Source organism: Microcaecilia unicolor, chromosome 2 (assembly GCF_901765095.1).
Source record: "Microcaecilia unicolor chromosome 2, aMicUni1.1, whole genome shotgun sequence".
NCBI lineage: Eukaryota > Metazoa > Chordata > Amphibia > Gymnophiona > Siphonopidae > Microcaecilia > Microcaecilia unicolor.
Genome location: NC_044032.1, coordinates 503,377,443 through 503,399,080, shown reverse-complemented (window position 1 = coordinate 503,399,080; position 21,638 = coordinate 503,377,443). Strand labels below are relative to the sequence as shown.

Sequence of the window (21,638 nt, the reverse complement as noted above, 5' to 3'; positions counted from 1 at the left end):
ATATGCACTGCATGCAATCCCCAAACTTGTGAGAATATGGACAAAGGGATCTCAGTGGATAATAAACCACAGTGCTACAGCACTCCAACAGAGAAATTACAGCAAATATATTCCTATTCAGTGTTTCTATATCTTCAACAATTCAAACTTTTATTTATTACTTGTCTATGAATAACTCAGGAGGAATTAGACTGCTGCACAACTGCTGACAATGGCTACTCATTCACTTCTTCAGCCGTTTAAGAGCTCCACTTTGTACATTTCTTCAGTGCAGTAAAATCAATTGCATTATATCACAAGTGCATACATATTTAGTCCAACTTTCCAACCATTTGCTTTGCTTATATGATGCTTAATCACAGAGCTGCCAAGCAGGCTGAATCACTGAGAGATTTTAGCCATGCCCTCAGCTCCACCCAGTTATGCCCCAACTCTGCCCTCTCTACCTCTTGGCTTCACCCTTGAGAGACCTTAGCCAGCATCAAAAAGCTGCTTTTCCGTTGGGCAGCAGAAGATGGCTTAATAAAATGTCATCTCCTGCTGCCACAGGACCAGTCTCGCAATAAGAGTTGTAAAATTTTTCAACTCTTTCGCAAGTCTGGTCCTGCTGATGAAGGAAAAGGCTGCTCAGTAGGAGATCTCCGCACCTCAGCAGGAGTGTGTGAGATAACTCACAAAAGTAGGAGACTCCTGCTGAATACAGGATTCTTGGCAGCTCTGTAATCAAATTAGCAGATTTTAAAGTATGTTAAATATATGGCATATGATCACATAGGCCAAGTAGTCATGGCCTGATTATCAGAAGCAAACGCGGATGATATAGGCCAATAGCGGCATACTAGCACCTGCATTTGCTCCTCCACTATGATTAGAGCCCCTCCTTCATGCATGAGCCCTGACCCCCCCCACCCCAAGCTAGGCATGGGCCCCCCTAAACCCCCCTTGCACTCCACAAAAAAAGGCCCTGGTGGCACAGTGGGCCACAAAACCAAGCCCCCCACCTGGTGGTCTAGTGGCCCCCTCTCCCCCATACCTTCGCAGTGGAGGAGGGAATAGCACACTCCCTCCTCTTCCAGTGCTGCCTTCAAAATGGTGGTGCCAGCCCTGCCCAGTGCATCCTGGGATGTGCTGACTGGGGCTTTCCTACCATATGATTTGATGTGGACTAATATGTGTAACTGTTTTGTGACCTTAAGCTGTTTCTGATTAAGTATATGGTAGGGAAGTTCTGCCCATTGCATCCTGGGATGCACTGGGCAGGGCTGGGCACCGCCATTTTGAAGGCAGCGCTGGAAGACGAGGGAGTGTGATACTCCCTCCTCCATCACAAAGGTAAGGGGGGAGAGGGGGGCACTAGACCACCAGGTGGGGGGTTGGGTTTATGGCCCACTGGGCCACCAGGGCTTTTTTGGGTGCAAGAGGGGGTTAGGGGGCTGGAGATGCACCAGATCCTTAGCCCCCTGTGCCCTTGTGTTGGGGGAGTCAGTGGGACTGGAGGTCTGCTTGACCTTCAGCCCCCATGTTGCTGTCCCTGGGAGGTGTGGGGGCTTAGAAGATTATGCCACCCGGACCTTGCAGCTGGAGGGGGTCTAGGGGTCCCACGGACCTCCAGCCCCTGAGTTTCAAACAAGTAAAACTAATAGCATGCCTAAATTTGTATGCTATTAACTGTGTTCATAGGGGCATTATAGCCATGTGCTGTTCCAGCACTTTTTTTAGAGCACTGTTTGTGGGGCTTCTGATCATCAATCTGTCAAATTAGCATTTTACAATAATTTGCCCCCTTATTTGAGATGCTTGACTATCCCGTATATCCCAAGCAGAACTCTGAGGTTGCTAACTCAGCATAGACTAGTTATTCCTCCCACTACTCAAGCACACTGGTGGTCCACTCTTGAGAGAGCATTCTGTGTGACTGGCACTTGCCTTATGGAACCAGCTTCCTGCAGATATCTGTGAAACAGAATCACTGCTTAAATTTAAAAAAAAAAAGGCTGAAAACAATTCATTTTTACCCAAGCATTTAATCATGATTTAGGTGCCCTTTTACAAAGCTGTGCTAAAAAGTGGCCTTTGCTATTTTTAGCATGTGGGTTTCCTGCATGTTGAGGCCACTTCTAGCGTGGCAGTTAAATGGCTGCAATTTCCTCTTTTCCCTCAAATGGCCATGCGCTAATTTCCCAATTACCCCTTAGCCATTAGTGTCCGAGCCCTTAATGCTACCTATTTACTAGGCAATAAGTACTCCCGCACTAACCCCGCACTAATAGGGCAGCATGCAGCAATTTACCCACGATTCCAAATAAACACAGGGCATGCCTACTCTCTGCCTCCAAACGCCCCCAAGCTAAAAAATAAAAACTATTTTTTTATCTTTTGGGTAGAGCATGTCAATTCCAAAACCAAAGCGGGATGCCTTTTAGACTCTGTGGTAAGTATGCATTACTGTTTACCACCTCTTAGTAAAAGAACTCCTTAGCCATAAGCTTCTGATTTACATTTTTAGTTGTTATTAATTCTTATGGTAACTATGTATTGTTGTATGTGTGGCATAGGTGTTTTCTATTTATAATGGAGTTCCTTTCTATCTGATAGATAGATAGATAGATAGATAGATAGATAGATAGATAGATAGATAGATAGATAGATATTGTAAACTGCTGTGATCACTGGTTGCCTTGCGGTATAAAAAAGTTTTCATAAAATGATAAACAATAAGTTGAGTCTTCATCACGCGACAGCGCATGTACAAAAATCTCTCCAAAGGCTTTTAAATTTTCTGTAAATACGCTGTCAGAAACAGCTTAATGTCACAGATGGTTGCACACATTTTAGTCTAAATCAAATCTGTTCTCATGCTCCATTAGAAAAAATAATGTCATTGAATAGCAGTGCCACACGGAGGTGATCACGGTTTGGCACTCTTGTCAGAACAAAGACGGATTTACAAACTGGGAACAGCAACCTGACAGGTCTTAATGCTACCTCTGAGTGACATTATTTTTCTACTGGAACATTGAGAAGAGATTTGATTTGGACTAATATGTGTAACTGTTTGTGACATTAAGCTGTTTCTGATGAAGTATACACAGAAGTTTAAAGCCTTTGAAGAGATTTTTGCACATGCACTGCAGAGCAATGAAGACACTTGAGCTAATTGCTGAACCGCTGGCTCACTGGCCTAATGAGGTCAAATGGCATATTTGGCATCTTTTAAAATCTGCTAATGTGAATAAGTATCATGTAAGCAATGAAGACATGCACGAAATGGAGCCCTGAAGCAGCCAAACATGTAAATCAGTGGTCATTGTTGACAGGTAGCAGCTTAATTCCCCCTACAATCCCTACTGTTATTTATTCTTCATAGTCAAGTTAAAAATAAGAAAGTTTGAATTGATGAAGATATGAGAATACTGAATAAGAATATTTTTGAAAAAAAAAAAAGCAAGCGGAGTTCTATATGACCCATGATAGGAGCTGTAGCACTGTGCTTTATTCACTGGTCTTTTTTCTGCAGTTAATATAATTCTCACAAGTTTGGGGGGGGGGGGTTAGATACAGTGCACATTGTGTTATTTGACGCAATTAGATAAACCCCAAGGAATTACACAATTATACACATGCAGAATTTCTCACATAATTAATAAAAGCATACATAACCATGCAATTCTGCATATTTTACAGCACAAAATTTCCCTGATGGCCCAGCAGGCTGCAGTCTCCTTAACACCTGTCCACCTCCTGACCTCCCTCGACACGATCCAATCCTTAGATCTCTTGTGACCCCACCTGAGGCTGCCTCTGCCAGTCCCTGGCCTGGTCACCCTGGTCTGGAGAGCTTATAATGCTGGCAGAACCCCCTGTGTACACAGGGAAGAGTCCAGGTGGTGTCATTCCTTACTATTGCCCCTTGTGATGTGTCCTGATGCAAAGCTAGGTGCTAGTATGCCAAATAAGGTAGTGCTTCCCAAATAGTGTTTTTTTTGTTACATTTGTACCCCGTGCTTTCCCACTCATGGCAGGCTCAATGCGGCTTACATATTGTATATAGGTACTTATTTGTACCTGGGGCAATGGAGGGTTAAGTGACTTGCCCAGAGTCACAAGGAGCTGCCTGTGCCTGAAGTGGGAATCAAACTCAGTCCCTCAGTTCCCCAGGACCAATGTCCACCACCCTAACCACTAGGCCACTCCTCCACTGCTTTCGTCTCTCCCACCCTATCAACACTTCATGGGGGCTGGATCAGGGGGAGAGCTTGTTGAGATACGCTATTTTGGAGAGTAGATTGGGGAAGTTTTAATTTAGTATGTTGGATCATGGTGGATGGATCAGTTGGGTTTGTTTGGAGGTGCTTTTGTTTGGCGTGTGTGGTCGGGTTTGGGCAGCCTAGAAGTCATAGCCGGGAACATTGGGCAACAACTCCTAGCTGCTAGAATAATGCTGCTTGTAGAGTGGCTTGGATGCAGCGTTATTCATTTACCACAGTAGCCAGCAACCTGCGGGACTGTTATACCATAGGTTGGTAACTCCCATGGTAAATGAAGGTGCAGTAAAAGCTTACCTTTTGCCGCACCTTGATATCTTCTCCCCTTGTTTTTTAAATCATTTATGGGCTGGTTCTTGCTTACATGTCTCATATGACTGAATTGAATTCTACCATTGGATCAATGACATTTTTTTCCTTCACCAAAATATTTTCTTTGAAAGAAACTTTTTGAGAATCTCAATTAGGTTTGTAACCCTGGTCTCTCTCACAAGTTCTGGGCACCAACAAGCTCTTCAGGTCAGGTACCCAAAACCAGGGCCACAAACAATAGTTTTGTTCTTATGAGCTGGGCACAGACCGGGGCCAGGCTTGATCCCAGTCAGCCTAAGGGTTTTGAGTCACTCTCTTTATTCTTTCTCTATTAGTCTATGAGCAAATTGACTTCACTCGCACTACAAAGAAACTCTCCACTCCAGGATTTATGTTAAATACAAAATAGAACTTTACTGGAATGCTGCAACAGGCAGATATCCAGATTTCATATTTTTCTTATAACAAACAGTTTTCGTTATTGGTAGAGATGTTTGCAACAGTCCAAGACTATTGGTAAAGGTGCAACTAACTGAACTGATAATCTCTTGGAAAAATCCTAGTGTATTAACATATTTACAGCACCATCCAGTCCTCCAATACCCATCCTTTCTGGCAAAGTAATTCAAGGCTGTGGCTTCCCGCTCCTTTTACCCAGCCACAGACCCAAACAGGATTGGATTTCCTTGTCCGTCCTCTACCTCCAAAGGTGCACTTCCATGAGCTGCTGCCTCTTGCACTGAACAGGCTTCTTCCTGCTCAGCTCCCTGTGGTTAACCCTTTCTACCCACCAGAGCTCTCCTTACAGTTACTGCTCTTGTCAGCAGAAACTACTCCTTCGTTCAGCCTTAGTTTATTGGGCCTGATCAGGATACCTCCTCTCCTCACAGGTCCTGGCTGGTGTAAGGGCAACCAAAGACCATGTGCTCTCTAATAGAGAGCGGCACAGGAATGGGGTTAACGGGAATCCCACAGGGATCCCCTCCAGGTCCACAGAATTCCCACAGAGATGGACACAGGTCCTACAGGCTTCCCACAGAAGTGTAGTGCCAGACCAACCTCCCTATCCTTTCCTTGTGTTTCTAGGCTAGCTTAGCAATTATAATAGCACTAAAAAAAGTTAATGGATATCATTGACAGCACTGAAATCAACATAAGCACTGAGAGGGGAAGTTATAAATATGGGCTACTGTTAAGTTGGGTTATTTTACCACGTCATTTTAGTACAGGGATGGAGGAGACTACTTTCGAGGATTGGCGGGGATGGAAGAAATTCCAGTGGGGATGGGCGGGGACGGGTTAGATTCCAATGGGGACAGGCAAGGAAGGGTGAAATTTTTGTCTCTGTGCAACTCTCTACTTTCTAACACTACAACTTTTATAACATTCAAACTCTACCCCACATATAAGTACATACATAAGTACATAAGTATTGCCATACTGGGAAAGACGAAAGGTCCATCAAGCCCAGCATCCTGTGTCCAACAGTGGCCAATCCAGGTCACAAATACCCAGCAAGATCCCAAAAATGTACAAAACATTTTATACTGCTTATCCCAGAAAAAGTGGATTTTCCCCAAGTCCATTTAATAAGGTCTATGGACTTTTCCTTTAGGAAGCCGTCCAAACCTTTTTAAAACTCCGCTAAGCTAACTGCCTTTACCACATTCTCTGGCAATGAATTCCAGAGTTTAATTACACGTTGAGTGAAGAAATATTTTCTCTGATTCGTTTTAAATTTACTACATTGCAGCTTCGTCGCAGGCCCCCTAGTCATAGTATTTTTGGAAAACGTGAACAGATGCTTCACATCTACCCGTTCAACTCCACTCATAATTTTATAGACCTCTATCATATCTCCCCTCAGCCGCCTTTTCTCCAAGCTGAAGGCCCTAGCCGCTTTAGCCTTTCCTCAAAGAGAAGTCGTCCCATTCCCTTTATCATTTTCTTCGCCCTTCTCTGCACATTTTCTAATTCCACTATATCTTTTTTGAGATGCGGCGACCAGAATTGAACACAATATTCGAGGTGCGGTCGCACCATGGAGCGATACAAAGGCATTATAACATCCTCATTTTTGTTTTCCATTCCTTTCCTAATAATACCTAACATTCTATTTGCTTTCTTAGCCGCAGCAGCACACTGAGCAGAAGGTTTCAACGTATCATCAACGACGACACCTAGATCCCTTTCTTGGTCAGTGACTCGTAACGTGGAACCTTGCATGACGTAGCTATAATTCAGGTTCCTCTTTCCCACATGCATCACATTGCACTTGCTCACATTAAACGTCGTCTGCCATCTGATATCCCTTGTCACTTATCTCCAAATACCTCCCTCTTTGGGTTGGTTTCCTCACCCTCCCACTGCTACTATCCCTCCCCCAGTGATTCTGGAGAGTTCCCTGAACCAGTTCTAATAATCCCCTGGGAAAATCCACACCCTTTCTCATTCCCAATTTACCAGGGGATAATAGGTATCTATTGAAGACTTCACGGGGAGAGAGAATGGAAAATGGAAACATATCAGAGATTCTTGAAATATCATTGACTGATGAATCTGAGAGGGCTACACTATATGTTTCATTTGTGTTTGAGCAGGATCTAAATGCACTTATGAGACTTTATTTTAAAAACTCAAATTGCTTATATTTTGGTAAGAAGATTTGGATTTATCCCAATGTTACTAAGCAAACACAGGATCGTAGGAAAGAATTTCTTGCTCTCAGACAAGAGACTATCAGGCTCATTTTTGAAAGAGATGGACATCCAAAAAGTGACATAAATCGGCACTTGGACGTCTTTCTCATAGAGACGTCCAAATATCAAGGGGGCGTATCGGAGGCATGTTTGAGGTGGGACTTGAGCATTCCTAAGACCTGGACGTCATTGAGCCATAATGGAACAAAGCAAAGACATCCAGGACCAAAACTTGGACATTTCCAGCTAGACCTGTTTTTATTACGAACAAGGCACAAAAAGGTGCCTGAAATGACCATTGGAAGGAATTGGGGATGAACTCCCCTTACTCCCCCAGTGGTCACTAACCCCCTCCCAACCCCCAAAATTGTGATAAACAACATTACTTGCCAGCCTCTGTACTAGCCTCAGATGTCATACTCAGGTCCATTACAGTGCATGCAGGTCCCTGGAGTAGTTTAGTAGTAGGTGAAGTGGACTTCAGACAGGTGGACCCAGGCCCATACCCCCCCCCTACTTGTTACACTCATGGAGGAAACAACGAGCCCTCCAAAATCCACCAGAAACCCTCTATACCCACATATAGGTGCCCCCTTCACCTGTAAGGGCTATGGTAGTGGTGTACAGTTGGGGGTAGTGGGTTTTGGGTGGGTTTTGGGGGGCTCAGCACACAAGGTAAGGGAGCTGTGTACCTGGAAGCATTTTATGAAGTCCATTGCAGTACCCCCTAGGGTGCCCGATTGCTATCCTGGCACGTCAGGGGGACCAGTCTACTACAAATGCTGGCTCCTCCCACATCCAAATGGCTTGACTTTGGACGTTTTAGACTTGGACGTCTTTGTATTCGAAAATGGCCGAAAATCAAAGACATCCAAATCCTAGGACGACCATGGCATTTTTGAATACAAAAGATGGACGTTCATCTTGTTTGAAAATGACCTCTCCACCTCTGAATTTGGGCGTTTTACAAAGATGTCCAAATTCCAACTTAGACGTTTCTTTTGAAAACGCCCTTCTATAGCAGTTAAGGTCCTTTTTGGACCTAAAGAAGATTGCTGAATGATGCGTTCAATTTCTGCTTTTAGTAGGTTACGTAAAATGTGACGACAGGGTATATTATGCTATTGCCTTTTCCACTTTGTTATTTCTTTTTAGATCTCCTAGTCTAATTTTGCTTACTCCCCCTATATTTGTGGTCTAAGGAAGAGAAATGATTCTTTTCATTATTTTTCTTATATTTGATCTGTTCTTTTTCTGTAGCAAGTATTTTATTTCTGATATGTGCTTTTTGAAATTATAATTAAAAATAATCATTATTTCCAATCTGAGGAAGAAGGGCAACCTTCGAAAGCTAATCAAGAAATGTATTAAGTTATGTCCAATAAAAAAGGTATCATCTTATTTTCTTTTCCATGTTTTATTTTGTTTGATTTCTATTGATAACCTTAATAGTGGACTAACACGGCTACCACACTCCTCTACTTAATTAAAAATAAGAAAGGGAACTTTTGATAAGGTTATCAGTTATGGAGTTCTACAGGTAGAGATGATTTGGTACCAGGGTGGGACCAGGCTGCTGGCATCGGCGTTTAAAAAGGAGATAGAGCAGCTTTTAAACTAGAAACCGGGGGAAGGCTGACAATCGCTCAAAAGCAACATGGTTTGGGATAAGGTATCTTTCAAAGATATCACCAAAACAGGGAAGATAGGGTATCCCGATAGTGAGGTTGCAAAAGAGACCGTAGTAGATCAGGAGGGGCATAATCAAACAAAAACGTCTATCTCCATGGGCGTTTATCTCCGAGAACGGGTCCGTGAAGGGGCGGACCGAACCGTATTTTCGAAAAAAAAATAGATGTCCATGTTTTATTCGACAATTTGTGAGCTGGGCGTTTTTGTTTTTCAGTGATAATGGAAAATGAAAGCGCCCAGCTCAAAAATGAATAAATCCAAGGCATTTGTTCGTGGGAGGGGCCAGGAGTCGTAGTGCACATGCCAGGACACCAACCGGGCACCCTAGGGGGCACTTTAAAAAAAAAAAAAAGGTAAAAGAGCTCCCAGGTGCATAGCACCCTTCCCTTGGGTGTTGAGCCCCCCAAATCCCCCTCAAAACCCACCACCCACAAGTCTACACCATTACTATAGCCCTAAGGGGTGAAGGGGGGCACCCATATGTGGGTACAGTGGGTTTGGGGGGTGGTGTGGAGGGCTCCCATTTACCAGCACAAGTGTAACAGGTGGGGGGGGATGGGCCTGGGTCTACCTGCCTGACGTCCACTGCACCCCCTAATAACTGCTCCAGTGACCTGCATACTGCTGCCAGGGAGGTGGGTATGACATTTGAGGGTGAACATAAAAAGTTGTGAAACGGCATATTTTGTGGTGGGAGGGGGTTTGTGACCACTGGGGGAGTCAGGGGAGGTCATCCCCGACTCCCTCCAGTGGTCATCTGGTCATTTAGGGCACTTTTTGGGGCCCTATTCGTGAAAAAACAGGGTCCAGGAAAAGTGCCCTAATTTCTCGCTAAAAACGCATATTTTTTTTTTATCGGCGAAAGGCGCCTATCTCTGATCGGCCGATAACCACACCCCAGTTCCGCCTTCACCACGCCTTTGACACGCCCCATCAACTTTGTCCGCATCCGCGACGGAGTGCAGTTGAAAACGTCCAAATTCGGCTTTCAATTATACCGCTTTATTCGTTTTTGTGAGATAAACGTCTATCTCCCGATTTGGGTCGCAATATAGGCGTTTTTCTTTTTCAATTATAAGCTGGCAGGTGTCCTTAAATAAAAATAAAAATTAGACAAAAGATTACAAATTAATACTGTCAAATACTGAGCATGATGTAAATAGGAACAACAAACATAGTTTGAAATGTCTATATGCGAATGCCAGGAGCCTACGAAATAAGATGGGAGAGTTAGAATATATTGCACTAAATGAAAAATTAGATATAATAGGCATCTCTGAGACCTGGTGGAAGGAGGATAACCAGTGGGACACTGTCATAGCGGGGTACAAATTATATCGTAGTGATAGGGTGGATCGAATTGGTGGAGGGGTAGCATTGTATGTTAAGGAGAGCCTTGAATCAAATAGATTGAAAGTTCTGCAGGAAACAAAACACTTCTTGGAATCCCTATGGATTGAAATTCCATGTGTAAAAGAGAAAAGGATAGTGATAGGAGTGTACTACCATCTGCCTGGCCAGGACAAAGAGACGGATGTAGAAATGTTAAAGGAAATTAGGGAGGCAAACAAACTGGGCAACAGAATAATAATGGGTGATTTCAATTACCCCAATATTGAATGGGTAAATGTACCATCAGGGCATGCTAGGGAGGTAAAATTCCTTGATGAAATCAAGGACTGCTTTATGGAGCAGCTGGTACAGGAGCTGTCGAGAGAAGGAAGAATTCTAGACCTAGTCCTAAGTAGAGCGCATGATCTGGTGCGGGAGGTAATGGTGCTGGGGCCGCTTGATAACAGTGATCATAATATGATCAAATTTGATATTAGCTTTGAAGTAAGTATACACAGGAAATCCAATACGTTAGCATTTTAGAAAGGAGACTATGATAAAATGAGAAGAACGGTGAAAAAAAAACTTAGAGGAGCGGCTTCGAGGGTCAAAAATTTACATCAGGCATGGATGGTGTTCAAAAACACCATCCTGGAAGCCCAGGCCAAATATATTTTGTGTATTAAAAAAGGAGGACGGAAGACCAAATGACAGCCGGCATGGTTAAAAAGTGAGGTGAAGGAAGCTATTAGAGCTAAAAGAAAATCCTTCTGAAAATGGAAGAAGGAACCGACTGAAAATAATAAGAAACAGCATAAGGAATGTCAAGTCAAATGCAAAGCGCTGATAAGGAAGGCTGAGGGACTTTGAAAAAAGATTACGTTGGAGGCAAAAACATATAGTAAATTTTTTTTTAGGTATATTAAAAGCAGGAAGCCAGCAAAAGAATCGGTTGGACCGCTAGATGACTCAGGGGGAAAAGGGGTGATCAGGGAAGACAAAGTCGTAGCAGAGAGATTTGTTCAGTCTTCACCGAGAAAGATTTAGGAGAGATACCGGTGCCAGAAATGGTGTTCAAAGCTGACGAGTCGGAGAAACTGAATGAAATCTCTATAGACCTAAAGAATGTAATGGGGCAATTTGACAAATTGAAGAGTAGCAGATCTCCTGGACCGGATAGTATTCATCCCAGAGTACTAATAGAATTGAAAAATGAACTTGCAGAACTATTGTTAGTAATATGTAATTTATCCTTAAAATCAAGCATTGTACCGGAAGATTGGAGGGTGGCCAATGTAACTCCGATTTTTAAAAAAAGGTTCCAGGGGAGGGACTGTCTCTTCATTTTCAAGTAGTGGTAGTAGTAGTAGGTATAAGACCATTGGGAGCATTGGGAACCTTGGTTAAAAATCTGTGAGCAAGGTATGGGAACTTGGTGAGCCACTCACATATTTCAGTGTATGCTTCTATATGTATGTGCTCCAACAATACAACTTACTTATCTCTGTTTTTTATTCCCAAATCCAATGATTTAATAGAAAACACCTTAAACTGTCAACTGCTGCATCCACAGAACCCATGTTGATAGATGATAGACCCACTGATGCCAGAAAATGGCTATAATCAAAGCAGGAATGTGAGGATGATTTTCCCATAGCCTCCAAAGACAGTTTGTAAAGAGGACTGGCATCATATGAAATAGACCCATATTGTTGATACCTGACACGAATTTGACAAGTTTGAATCAGAAGGGCACATATATCCACCAGCCCTCTGTTGGATGTCACAGTCTATAAGGGTATCAAAGGGCTATGGAACAGTTCCACATTCTAGCAAAAAGAACTGGTGACATCAAAGAAGCATCCACACCAAGACAGCTGTTTAGATTCAAATCTCAGGATGGCAATACTTTAAACTAGCCATATAAATAATATACACCAGATGCAGGTACATAACGTGTCACACCAATCAAGTCAACTTCTATTACTTAAACCACATTCTCTCAATTCATGTCATGAATGAGTTTGGGGATAATTCTATAAAGTGGACACTAACATTTAGATGTCAACCCTTTGCACAAATGGGCAGAATATTTTATTTATTTGTTTATGACATTTGTATCCCACAGTATCCCGAACAAACTCAGGTTCAATATGGCTTACATTCAAGAAAAACATAAAACTATGATATAGTCAGGTAATTAATTATAACATTTTAACAAATTAGGAATAATTGTGTGTTTGTCATGAAGCTAGGCTAGACATTTGCTTAGGTTGAAACATAAGAGAGACAGCAACGTTAGATTATTGTCTTTTGATGTTTGGTACTCTGATATGTGAATGTCAGCATATATGCATATTTATGTGCACATATGTACCTAAATGTCAATATTCCAGTTATGTGTTATTCTATAAAAAGGAATGTGGTTTGAAGGTAGGTATATACATGGCCAGGATATACAGTTATGTGTGTAAATTATAGAATACATAAATTAACACGTGTTTTACCAATTTAGGCATAGGCATTTATACAAGCTCTATCAAATCAAGTTAATGCTCTAGCATCAGTAGGACTGTCTCTTAGTTGATATGGCAGTCCCATAGGTGTTGTGGCAACCACAACAAGGGCATCCATAGGGAGTTTGTTCCAATGCAGTCAGTCCTGAGCAAGTGCAGTAAATTCACCATTCATAGATGGTGCCACTTTGCTTCTGCCTTGATTTGCCTGTGCCAAGTCTTTCACAATCTTCCAGTCAGGTGGTCGATCCCATTGGAGTAACCATCTTGGTAGTCACAGTGCCTACATTGTTCAGACATGACTAAATCAGCAAAGGCATGATTGGCTTATCTATTTTCCACTGTATATTGTTTGTTGCAAATTTCTTGAATGATTTTATTGTATCAGTGATCAAGCAGCAAGATGTTAATAATTGTGTGCAAGCATTTCATTGGGAACACCAGATCTATAGCTACTGTAAGTGCCCATGCTTAAATTAGATGCACATGTATTACTTGTTATGCAAGTATTCTATAACAGAAAGTAGCCATCTACTTTTCTGTATAGAATATGCACCACATAGGTATCTAAATGTAAGCATACTGTTATAGAATTGCTTTCTTATTCCCCATTTTGGAAGAGGAATTAACATCTATGTCCAAAAAGATGGATGTCAGGAGGTAGACCTGCTACCTAGGATGATCAGGTTTCAGAAAAGTACTCCTACTAAGCAGCTCTCCACTGGAGGGATATGGGGAGGTTGCTTCCGTCATGCCTCAGTGGTTTTGCCTCCTCCCCCCCCCCCCCCACCACCACCACCAAAAGCAAAACTGGCAAGGGATACTGGGGCTGATATTCAGATTGTGGAAGATAGCCTGGCTAGTGGCAAGTCAGATGCAAAGCATTAATAAGGAAGGCTAAAAGAGAATATGAAGAGAAAATTGCCACAGAGGCTAAAACTCACAATAACAACTTTTTCAGGTACATCAGAAGCAGAAAGCCTGCAAGGGAATCAGTGGGACCATTAGATCATGAAGGAGCAAAAGGGGCACTCAGGGAGTACAAGGCCATAGCGGAGAAACTGAATGAATTCTTTGCTTTGGTCTTTACGGAAGAAGATGTAAGAGATCTGCCTGTACCAGAAATAGTTTTCAAGGGTGACGATGCGGAGGAACTGAAGGAAATTTCACTGAACCTGGAAGATGTACTGAGCCAAATTGACAATTTAAAGAGTAGATTGGAGGGTGGCCAATTTGATGCCGATTTTTAAAAAGGGTTCCAGGGTTGATCTGGAATTTACAGACCAGAAAGCCTGACGTCAGTGACAGGCAAAATAGTGGAAACTCTTATAAAGGATAAAATTACAGAACACATAGACAAACATGGTTTAATGGGACAGAGTCAGCATGGGTTCAGCCTCACCAATTTGCTTCATTTCTTTGAAGGTGTTAATAAACATGCAGATAAAGGTGAGCCAGTTGATGTAGTGTATCTAGATTTTCAGAAAGCTTTTGATAAAGTTCCTCATGAGAGACTCCTGAGAAAATTAGAGTCATGGGATAGGAGGCAAGGTTCTGGTGTAGATTAGGAATTGGTTATTGGACAGAAAACAGAGGGTAAGGTTAAATGGTCATTTCTTTAAATGGAGGAGGGTGAACAGTGGAGTGCCACAGGGATCTGTACTGGGACTGGTGCTATTTAACTTATTTATAAATAATATGGAAATGAGAATGATGAATTAGGTGATTAATTTTGCAGATGACATAAAACTATTCAAGGTTGTTACAACATGTATGGACTGTGAAATATTGCAGGAATACCTTAGGAAATTGGAAGACTGGGTTTCCAAATGGCAGATAAAATTTAATGTGGACAAATGCAAGGTGATGCACATTGCAAAGAGTAATCTGAATCATAGTTACCTGATACTAGGGTCTAGCTTGGGGATCAGCACTCAAGAAAAAGATCTAGGTGTCATTGTAGATAACACATTGAAATCTTCTGCTTAGTGTGCAGCAGCAGCCAAAATTTCCTTGGAATTATTAGGAAAGGGATGGTGAATAAGACAGAAAATACTATAATGCCTCTGTATCGCTCCATGGTGCATCCGCACCTTGAGTATTGTGTTCAGCTCTAGCTCTGGTCGCAGTATCTCAAAAAAGATATAGCGGAATTAGAAAAGTTTCAAGAAGAGCGACCAAAATGATAACTACTACTACTTATCATTTCTATAGCGCTACTAGACGTACGCAGCGCTGTACACTTGAACATGAAGAGACAGTCCCTGCTCGACAGAGCTTACAATCTAATTAGGACAGACAAACAGGACAAACAAGAGATAAGGGAATATTAAAGTGAGGATGATAAAATAACGGTTCTTAACAAGTGAACAAGAGCTAGGAGTTAAAAGGAGCATCAAAAAGGTGGGCTTTTAGCTTAGATTTGAAGACGGCCAAAGATGGAGCTTGATAACGGGGATAGAACTCCTCTCATATGAGGAAAGTTTAAAGAGGATAGGGCTCTTCAGCTTGGAAAAGGGACAGATGAAGGGAGATATGATTGAGGTCTACAAAATCCTAAGTGTTGTAGAACGAGTAGAAGTAAATCGATTTTTTACTCATTCCAAAAGTACGAAGACTAGGGGACACTTGAGGAAGTTACATGAAAATACATGTAATAGGAGGAAATAGTTTTCCACTCAATGAATAGTTAAGCTCTGGAACTCTTTGCCCGAAGATGTGGTAACAGTGGTTAGCGTATCTGGATTTTAAAAAGGTTTGGACAAGTTCCTGGAGGTAAAGTCCATAGTCTGCTATTGAGACAGGCATGGGGAAGCAACTGCTTGCCCTGGGATTTGTAGCATCTAATGTTGCCACAATTTGGGTTTCTTCCAGGTACTTGTGACCTGGCTTGGCAGCTGTTGGAAACATTCTTATGTATGGCTCCCGCGGTCAGCGCTGAGCCCGTATATTAAATGTTTTGCAATTTCCGGTGACTGGCATTGAATATCCAGTATATTTTTAGCTGGTTCCAACTTAACCAACCAAGTCGATATTCAGCATTAGCCAGTTAAAGTAGAACCAGTCAAAGATAGGCCTGTATTGAGGCAGCCAAATTTGACCGCCAAACTTAGCCGGAGATGCACTGAAAATTGGCAGATAGCATGTCATATCAAACAATATCACCAGCTATCTGCTAGGTGCTAACTGGCGATATTCAGTAGCAGATAGCTGGCTATCTCCCACTGAATATTTTCAGATAGCCAGCTAAGTACCATTTAACCGGCCAGTTGCCTTTCCTGGCTGGTTAAATGGTTTTGAATATCAGGGGGACTGTGTTCTATGACAGCTTTGGGAGAAATAGTCATCTATGTTTCTAAAATGACTGACATAGCCATTTATGTTTCAGCAGATAAATGTCTATGTTGCGATTTCATAACATAGATATTCATATGCTGCCACGGAAACCTTTATGCTCCTGTGTTCCTGCATTGATAATTTAGATGTTTTTTTTTTTTCTAAAGTGGACGTTCAAGCTGCATATCACTGGCACATGTACATCCTACTCACCATATATTTTAGAACAAACTACTTTGGCGAATCCTGTTCTAAGTTACTAGTGGAACTTCAGACATCCCGACTTATAACATCTACATTTTGATTTGGACTTCCTTTCTAAAATCCCACTCCACAAACATTTTGGGAAGACCAACATCTTAAAAAGAAAAATTCTGCCCACCAATAAAACTAGCAACAGTTACCATTGGGCCATTCTCATTTGCTTCCAGTTGAACAATGTTGGAACATTATAGCGATGCAGCTCTTTAGGAACCCCTGGATTAAGCAAAAATCTGCACCTGCCCTTTATATGGGAAATTACCCTTGCCAGGCTCTATCTACCTCTTCTAGAAGGGATATAGACTCAGACTTATCCAGATTCAAGTTCAATCCAGAGCAATCCAAAGCAACCAAATATAGCCATCAAATTCCACAGGGGCTCTGCAGCTCCATAAATTGCACCAATATGTCATATGCAAAAGCTGCAATCTTGAACTCTGACTCACCAACTTTCATCCCTTTGATCCCCTCCAAAACCCAAATGGTCCTCAACAGGGACTCCAAGAACAATGCTGGAAACAAGTGACATACCTGAAAGTGCCCCTCTACAGACTAAATTCCTCTGATATACCGCTTTTCATATACACCACTGCTCTTGGTTCAATACAAAATGCTTGCATCACCTTGATAAAGTATCCCCAGTATGTTTTCTTAGACCTGATCTAGTTTGAAAAGGATGTCCTCTACAGTCCATTGAGATCCTTAGGGACGAATTGGAATCTATCAAGATCTTAAAGGGACCTCAGCATAACAGTAGATGTTACCCAAGCATGGGATAATGGTAAGGGACAAAAGCAAAAATTGGGAGATGTAGAATTCTCTGTAGTCTTCTGATATTTTTCTAAATGAAATTAATAACATTCTCTATTTCACATAAGTGATATGATGACAGTCGTACTTTTATTTGCTATATCATTCAATTTTTTTTCTGTTAGATACCATAGCAAGGTTACTATTTTTTCTCATTTGGGATCATAGTTATCTAAACCACTCACAAGAGAATAGTTTGACTTATTATATAATGTTATTCGCAACTTAGTCACCACCACCTGATTTCTTTTGGAAAATCTAGACATTTAAATGTATGTATAAGTTCATGGTTCTCCTCTTAACTTTTCTCTTTTGGTATCGTATGCAATCTGCTGTCATGTGATCAATCTTTTCTTCTCTTTTCAAAGAACGGACACCTTCAGCAGTGCTTGGAAGCAGTGAGGAAAGAATTCATCATATTCAACAGAGAAAAGTAAGCATCTTTTTCCAATGTCTATGTCAGATGCCTCAACAAAGCCCAATTTTCTGTTGTGTGTGGCAAATGATGAGTAATTGTGACAGAACACCCCCTCCAGATAAACCAGGTTTTAGCATTGTATATAATTTTTAACTGCTATAGTTTTCTTCCCATACTTTCAGTACTGTGGCAATTGTCCAGTTTTTCAGCAAGTAGCAGCGTTTGTCCCAAATGTATGGCAGATAAAGAATTTAGACAAAAGAATACAAAAAGAGATAAATGTCACTGAATGTCTCAGGAGAAACTCATCTATAATCCAGCAGAGAATATTGTGTGAGTGGCGCCACTTCATGTGTAGACCAAAGTCAGAAAAAAGGCGATGGGTCATAAAATTTTAACAGGAAAGTCACAGCGGTGTGCGGTGTATGGCCTTTGTAGACTTGGCCTTGTAAACCTAAGACATTATCTTTTCCTTTCATCTCCACTAAACACTGGAAGGAAAATGGATATCATTATAAACACAATGTGACACTTGATAGTATTGTTAGGAATGGGATGTAGATGCGAACAATTCCCACTGTATATTTTGCTATGACATCTACTGCTCTGCTGTCATGATTAAATAGAATTTCTGTTTTTAAGTCCTTTAACTGACAATTTGTTTGGGGGACAAATATTACAATGAAAGGAAAATTCCTGGCAAGTATATGCGCTTGTACCTGTGCGTCAGTGTTCTTTGTTTTTTATGATTGCATTCATTGTGAGAGGCCTTTGTAAACAGCCCACACAGTTGCAGTCTATGCAGGGAATTTTAACTTGTATACATTTATGCAAATTTTTCAAAGAGAAACTCCCCCAGTCCTTTCTCTCTAAAACTTAGCAAGTGCAGTATGCGCAGGTTTAAAGCATCTGAGTGTTTTGAACCTTTGGCTAGTGCAGGAATTGGTAATGGAGAGGAAAATAGGATGCATAGATTTGCAAATCAAATGTATATATGCTGTTTTCCTCCACTGACTTAATCATTCTCAGGTATGCCTCATTTTCCTGTGGGTATGAGTATTATAAAGTGGAGGAGTGGCCTAGTGGTTAGGGTGGTGGACTTTGGTCCTGAGGAACTGAGTTCAATTCCCACTTCAGGCACAGGCAGCTCCTTGTGACTCTGGGCAAGTCACTTAACCCTCCATTGCCCCATGTAAGCCGCATTGATCCTGCCATGAGTGGGAAAGCGCAGGGTACAAATGTAACTAAAATAAAAAAAATATGCACTTTTATCTGCATTCATAGAGAACAACTTTCCATTGGCCAATTTATCCAAGTAAATATTTACATACCTGAATACATTCCTTTGAAAAATCAAACTTACTTCAGATATACTATAAAAGGTAATTGTATAACTACGCACCTGTGGTTAGATATCCCTCTCCGTCCGTATATGCTCAAGAATGTAGCACTTAAAAATGTTAAGCACTTTAAACTCTATTGTATAAGGGTGTATGTAAGTGGTACAGCATGCAAATACAGGAGGCATACATATGGGTGGAGCATGGGGGGATGGGTGGGGCATAGGAGGGGCTCCCAGTTACACACATAACTTAGAGGATACTTGCAGCATTTAGGTGCCCACGGTTACACCAGGTCTATGGCTGTTGTAATTGTGGGCAACTACCTGTAAGGCACACAGATAGTGGATTACACTGGTATTCTATAACAGATTCTGGGCATCCAGATGCTATTATAGAATAGGTTCTCACCATGCAGCATCAGGACACCCAGATTCTATTATAGGATACTGGCATAACCCAGTATTGTTGAACGTTTCATTTGCTTCAGAATTTAAAGATTAGGCAGTCAATATTCAGCCAGTGGTAGTCAACCTTTTTTTTTAATGCTGATCGCCATCAACGGAACTAGACCTACATATTGTGATAAACACAGGACTGCCCTACCCTGAGGAGGCCTTCAGAAGGTGCTCTCCTAGAGAAAAGATTGAAAAATGTCATAATATGGTCCCTAGAGGAAGCGCCAATGGGACTCCAGAGTAATGACCTGAAGGGGCCACTAGAGAGAGCTCTAGCCAAGGCCTGAACATGGGGACCAGGGAGGACCTGTAGCAGAGGATTTCCCTTTAAGAGAAAAGGCACACAGAAGGCTCTGGACTCTTCTAGAACTAGGAGGAGGAGCCCAGAAAGGGTGGGGTGGGCTATTAGCAGCCCTATATAAAGAGCACCTCCAGAAGAGCTAGGGGAGAGGAATTGGGGGATGGAACAGTTGGTTCTGAATATCTGAGTCTTTTGCAGCCCCTAGAAGTTATCCAGGTATGGCTACTATTCAGCTGTTCATATGGTCCTACTGAATTCTAACACTGAATCAGTGATGCCTGGATAACTCCCAGGACTGCCCCCAGGCTGTCCTGGCACTAACCACTGAATTCAGCTTCTGTCCCACACAGTATGGTTTAACCTGAAAGGAGCCTCTCCTGTCAGGTTAAACCATGCTGAATAGCCACTATTAGGTTCCTATTTTTTGATACACAGTCTACTTCTTTCAACAATTAGTTGCATTTCTTGTCAGAGGTAATGAAACCTTGGTATGGTGATCTGCTGGTACCTCTGCAGCAAACAAAGGAAATGATGCAGCATTTGTTTTGCTGCTACCATACTCTCTCTTAAAGAGCAATCTATTTGGCACTGGGTATCACCAGGGTTGCTTTTACCAATGGGTAAAAGGAGCAGATGTCCCAGGCTCCTGCATAGCCATTGCCCAGTTGCCCATTGGTAAATTTAGCCCCAAGTTCAATATTTCTCTCTCTCCCTCTTCTCTTTTCCCCCTACCAACAGTGGGTCCTGCATCTTTCCCTCCCTCTCTCCCCACCCCATGTTTCTTCTGTCACCAGCAGCGAATATCACAGGTTATCTCTGACATGTGTCAGGGCCTTCAGTTTGCAGGGTCCCACGTACTCTAATGCAACCTCCTCTCATATGGACAGGAAACCCTGAAAAGGCAGGAAAAAAAACTAAATAAAAGCAGAAAAGAGACACTGGAACCAAAGTGAATAGAAATATAAAATGCTTGGACAAACGCAGAAAATGTATTTTATTTTGAATTAATTAATTGGGATGTCAGCTATTGGAAATGCACCTCTGTGATATCTTGCATTTCACTTTCTATTTCCCTGTTTGCTGTATATGCAGAATTTGAATTCTTGGAGTTCCGGCTCAGTTTTCTGCCTTCATAACTGTAATACTGATCTGGGGTCCCTTGTTTTCACATTTGTTAAGGGTCTATGTTTTGAATGTGTGGCCAAGGTGTGAGTATTCTGTTAGTATGTAGCTTCTATGTAAAGATCTGTAGCAGTCCCATTTGTTCTGTTTTCTAGTATTTTGGTATTTTAGGGCTCAGTGTAATATTTAAAGTGATGCTTTTTCATAAACAAGGTTGTTGCCCTTTGTGTCATAGGAGTTAGTGCTGTTGTGTTGTGTTATGGTAAGGTTCTGAGTGTGTGTGTGTTTGTGTGTCAGTGGAGAGACTGTGTGTTAGTCTTACTGAGATGATATCAAAACATTAATATAATTTTAATTTGTCATAGTATCAGACAGGGTTTTTGAGCATTTTGCAGGATCTGATGTGTGTTGAGGAGGTTGTCTTTATGGTAGACTTGAGTCTAATCAGGTTTAAATTATGCCTCTTAAGGGTTTTTTATGGAAATAGTTCAAATGTATTTAGATGCATATATGGTTTAGTATTGGTAAGTGTGTGAAATAAGTGAGTTTAAAATACATAACATACCTTGATGGAAATCTATTTTTATGTTCTGTTATGCCACTGCCCACCCAATAGTGTGAGTCAAGTGTCCTTGCATGTCACCGCCCACCCGATAGTGTGGGCTGAGTGTCCTTATCATGTCATTGCCAGCCCGATAGTGTAGGCCACTTGTCCTTATCCACCTGATAGTTGGGCCAAGTGACCATGTAGATTTCTCTCCTTCCAAATTCATCAC

At 41.8% G+C, this 21,638-nt stretch overlaps 1 protein-coding gene across 1 annotated transcript in view; it reads left to right on the top strand.

Moving 5' to 3' along the window:
* Positions 1-21,638, top strand: part of STK32B (serine/threonine kinase 32B) — a 415,797-nt gene that overhangs the window by 363,751 nt on the left and 30,408 nt on the right. Inside the window, 1 exon segment of the mRNA XM_030192595.1 lies at positions 17,592-17,656. Coding sequence (XP_030048455.1) covers positions 17,592-17,656 — 65 coding nt within the window.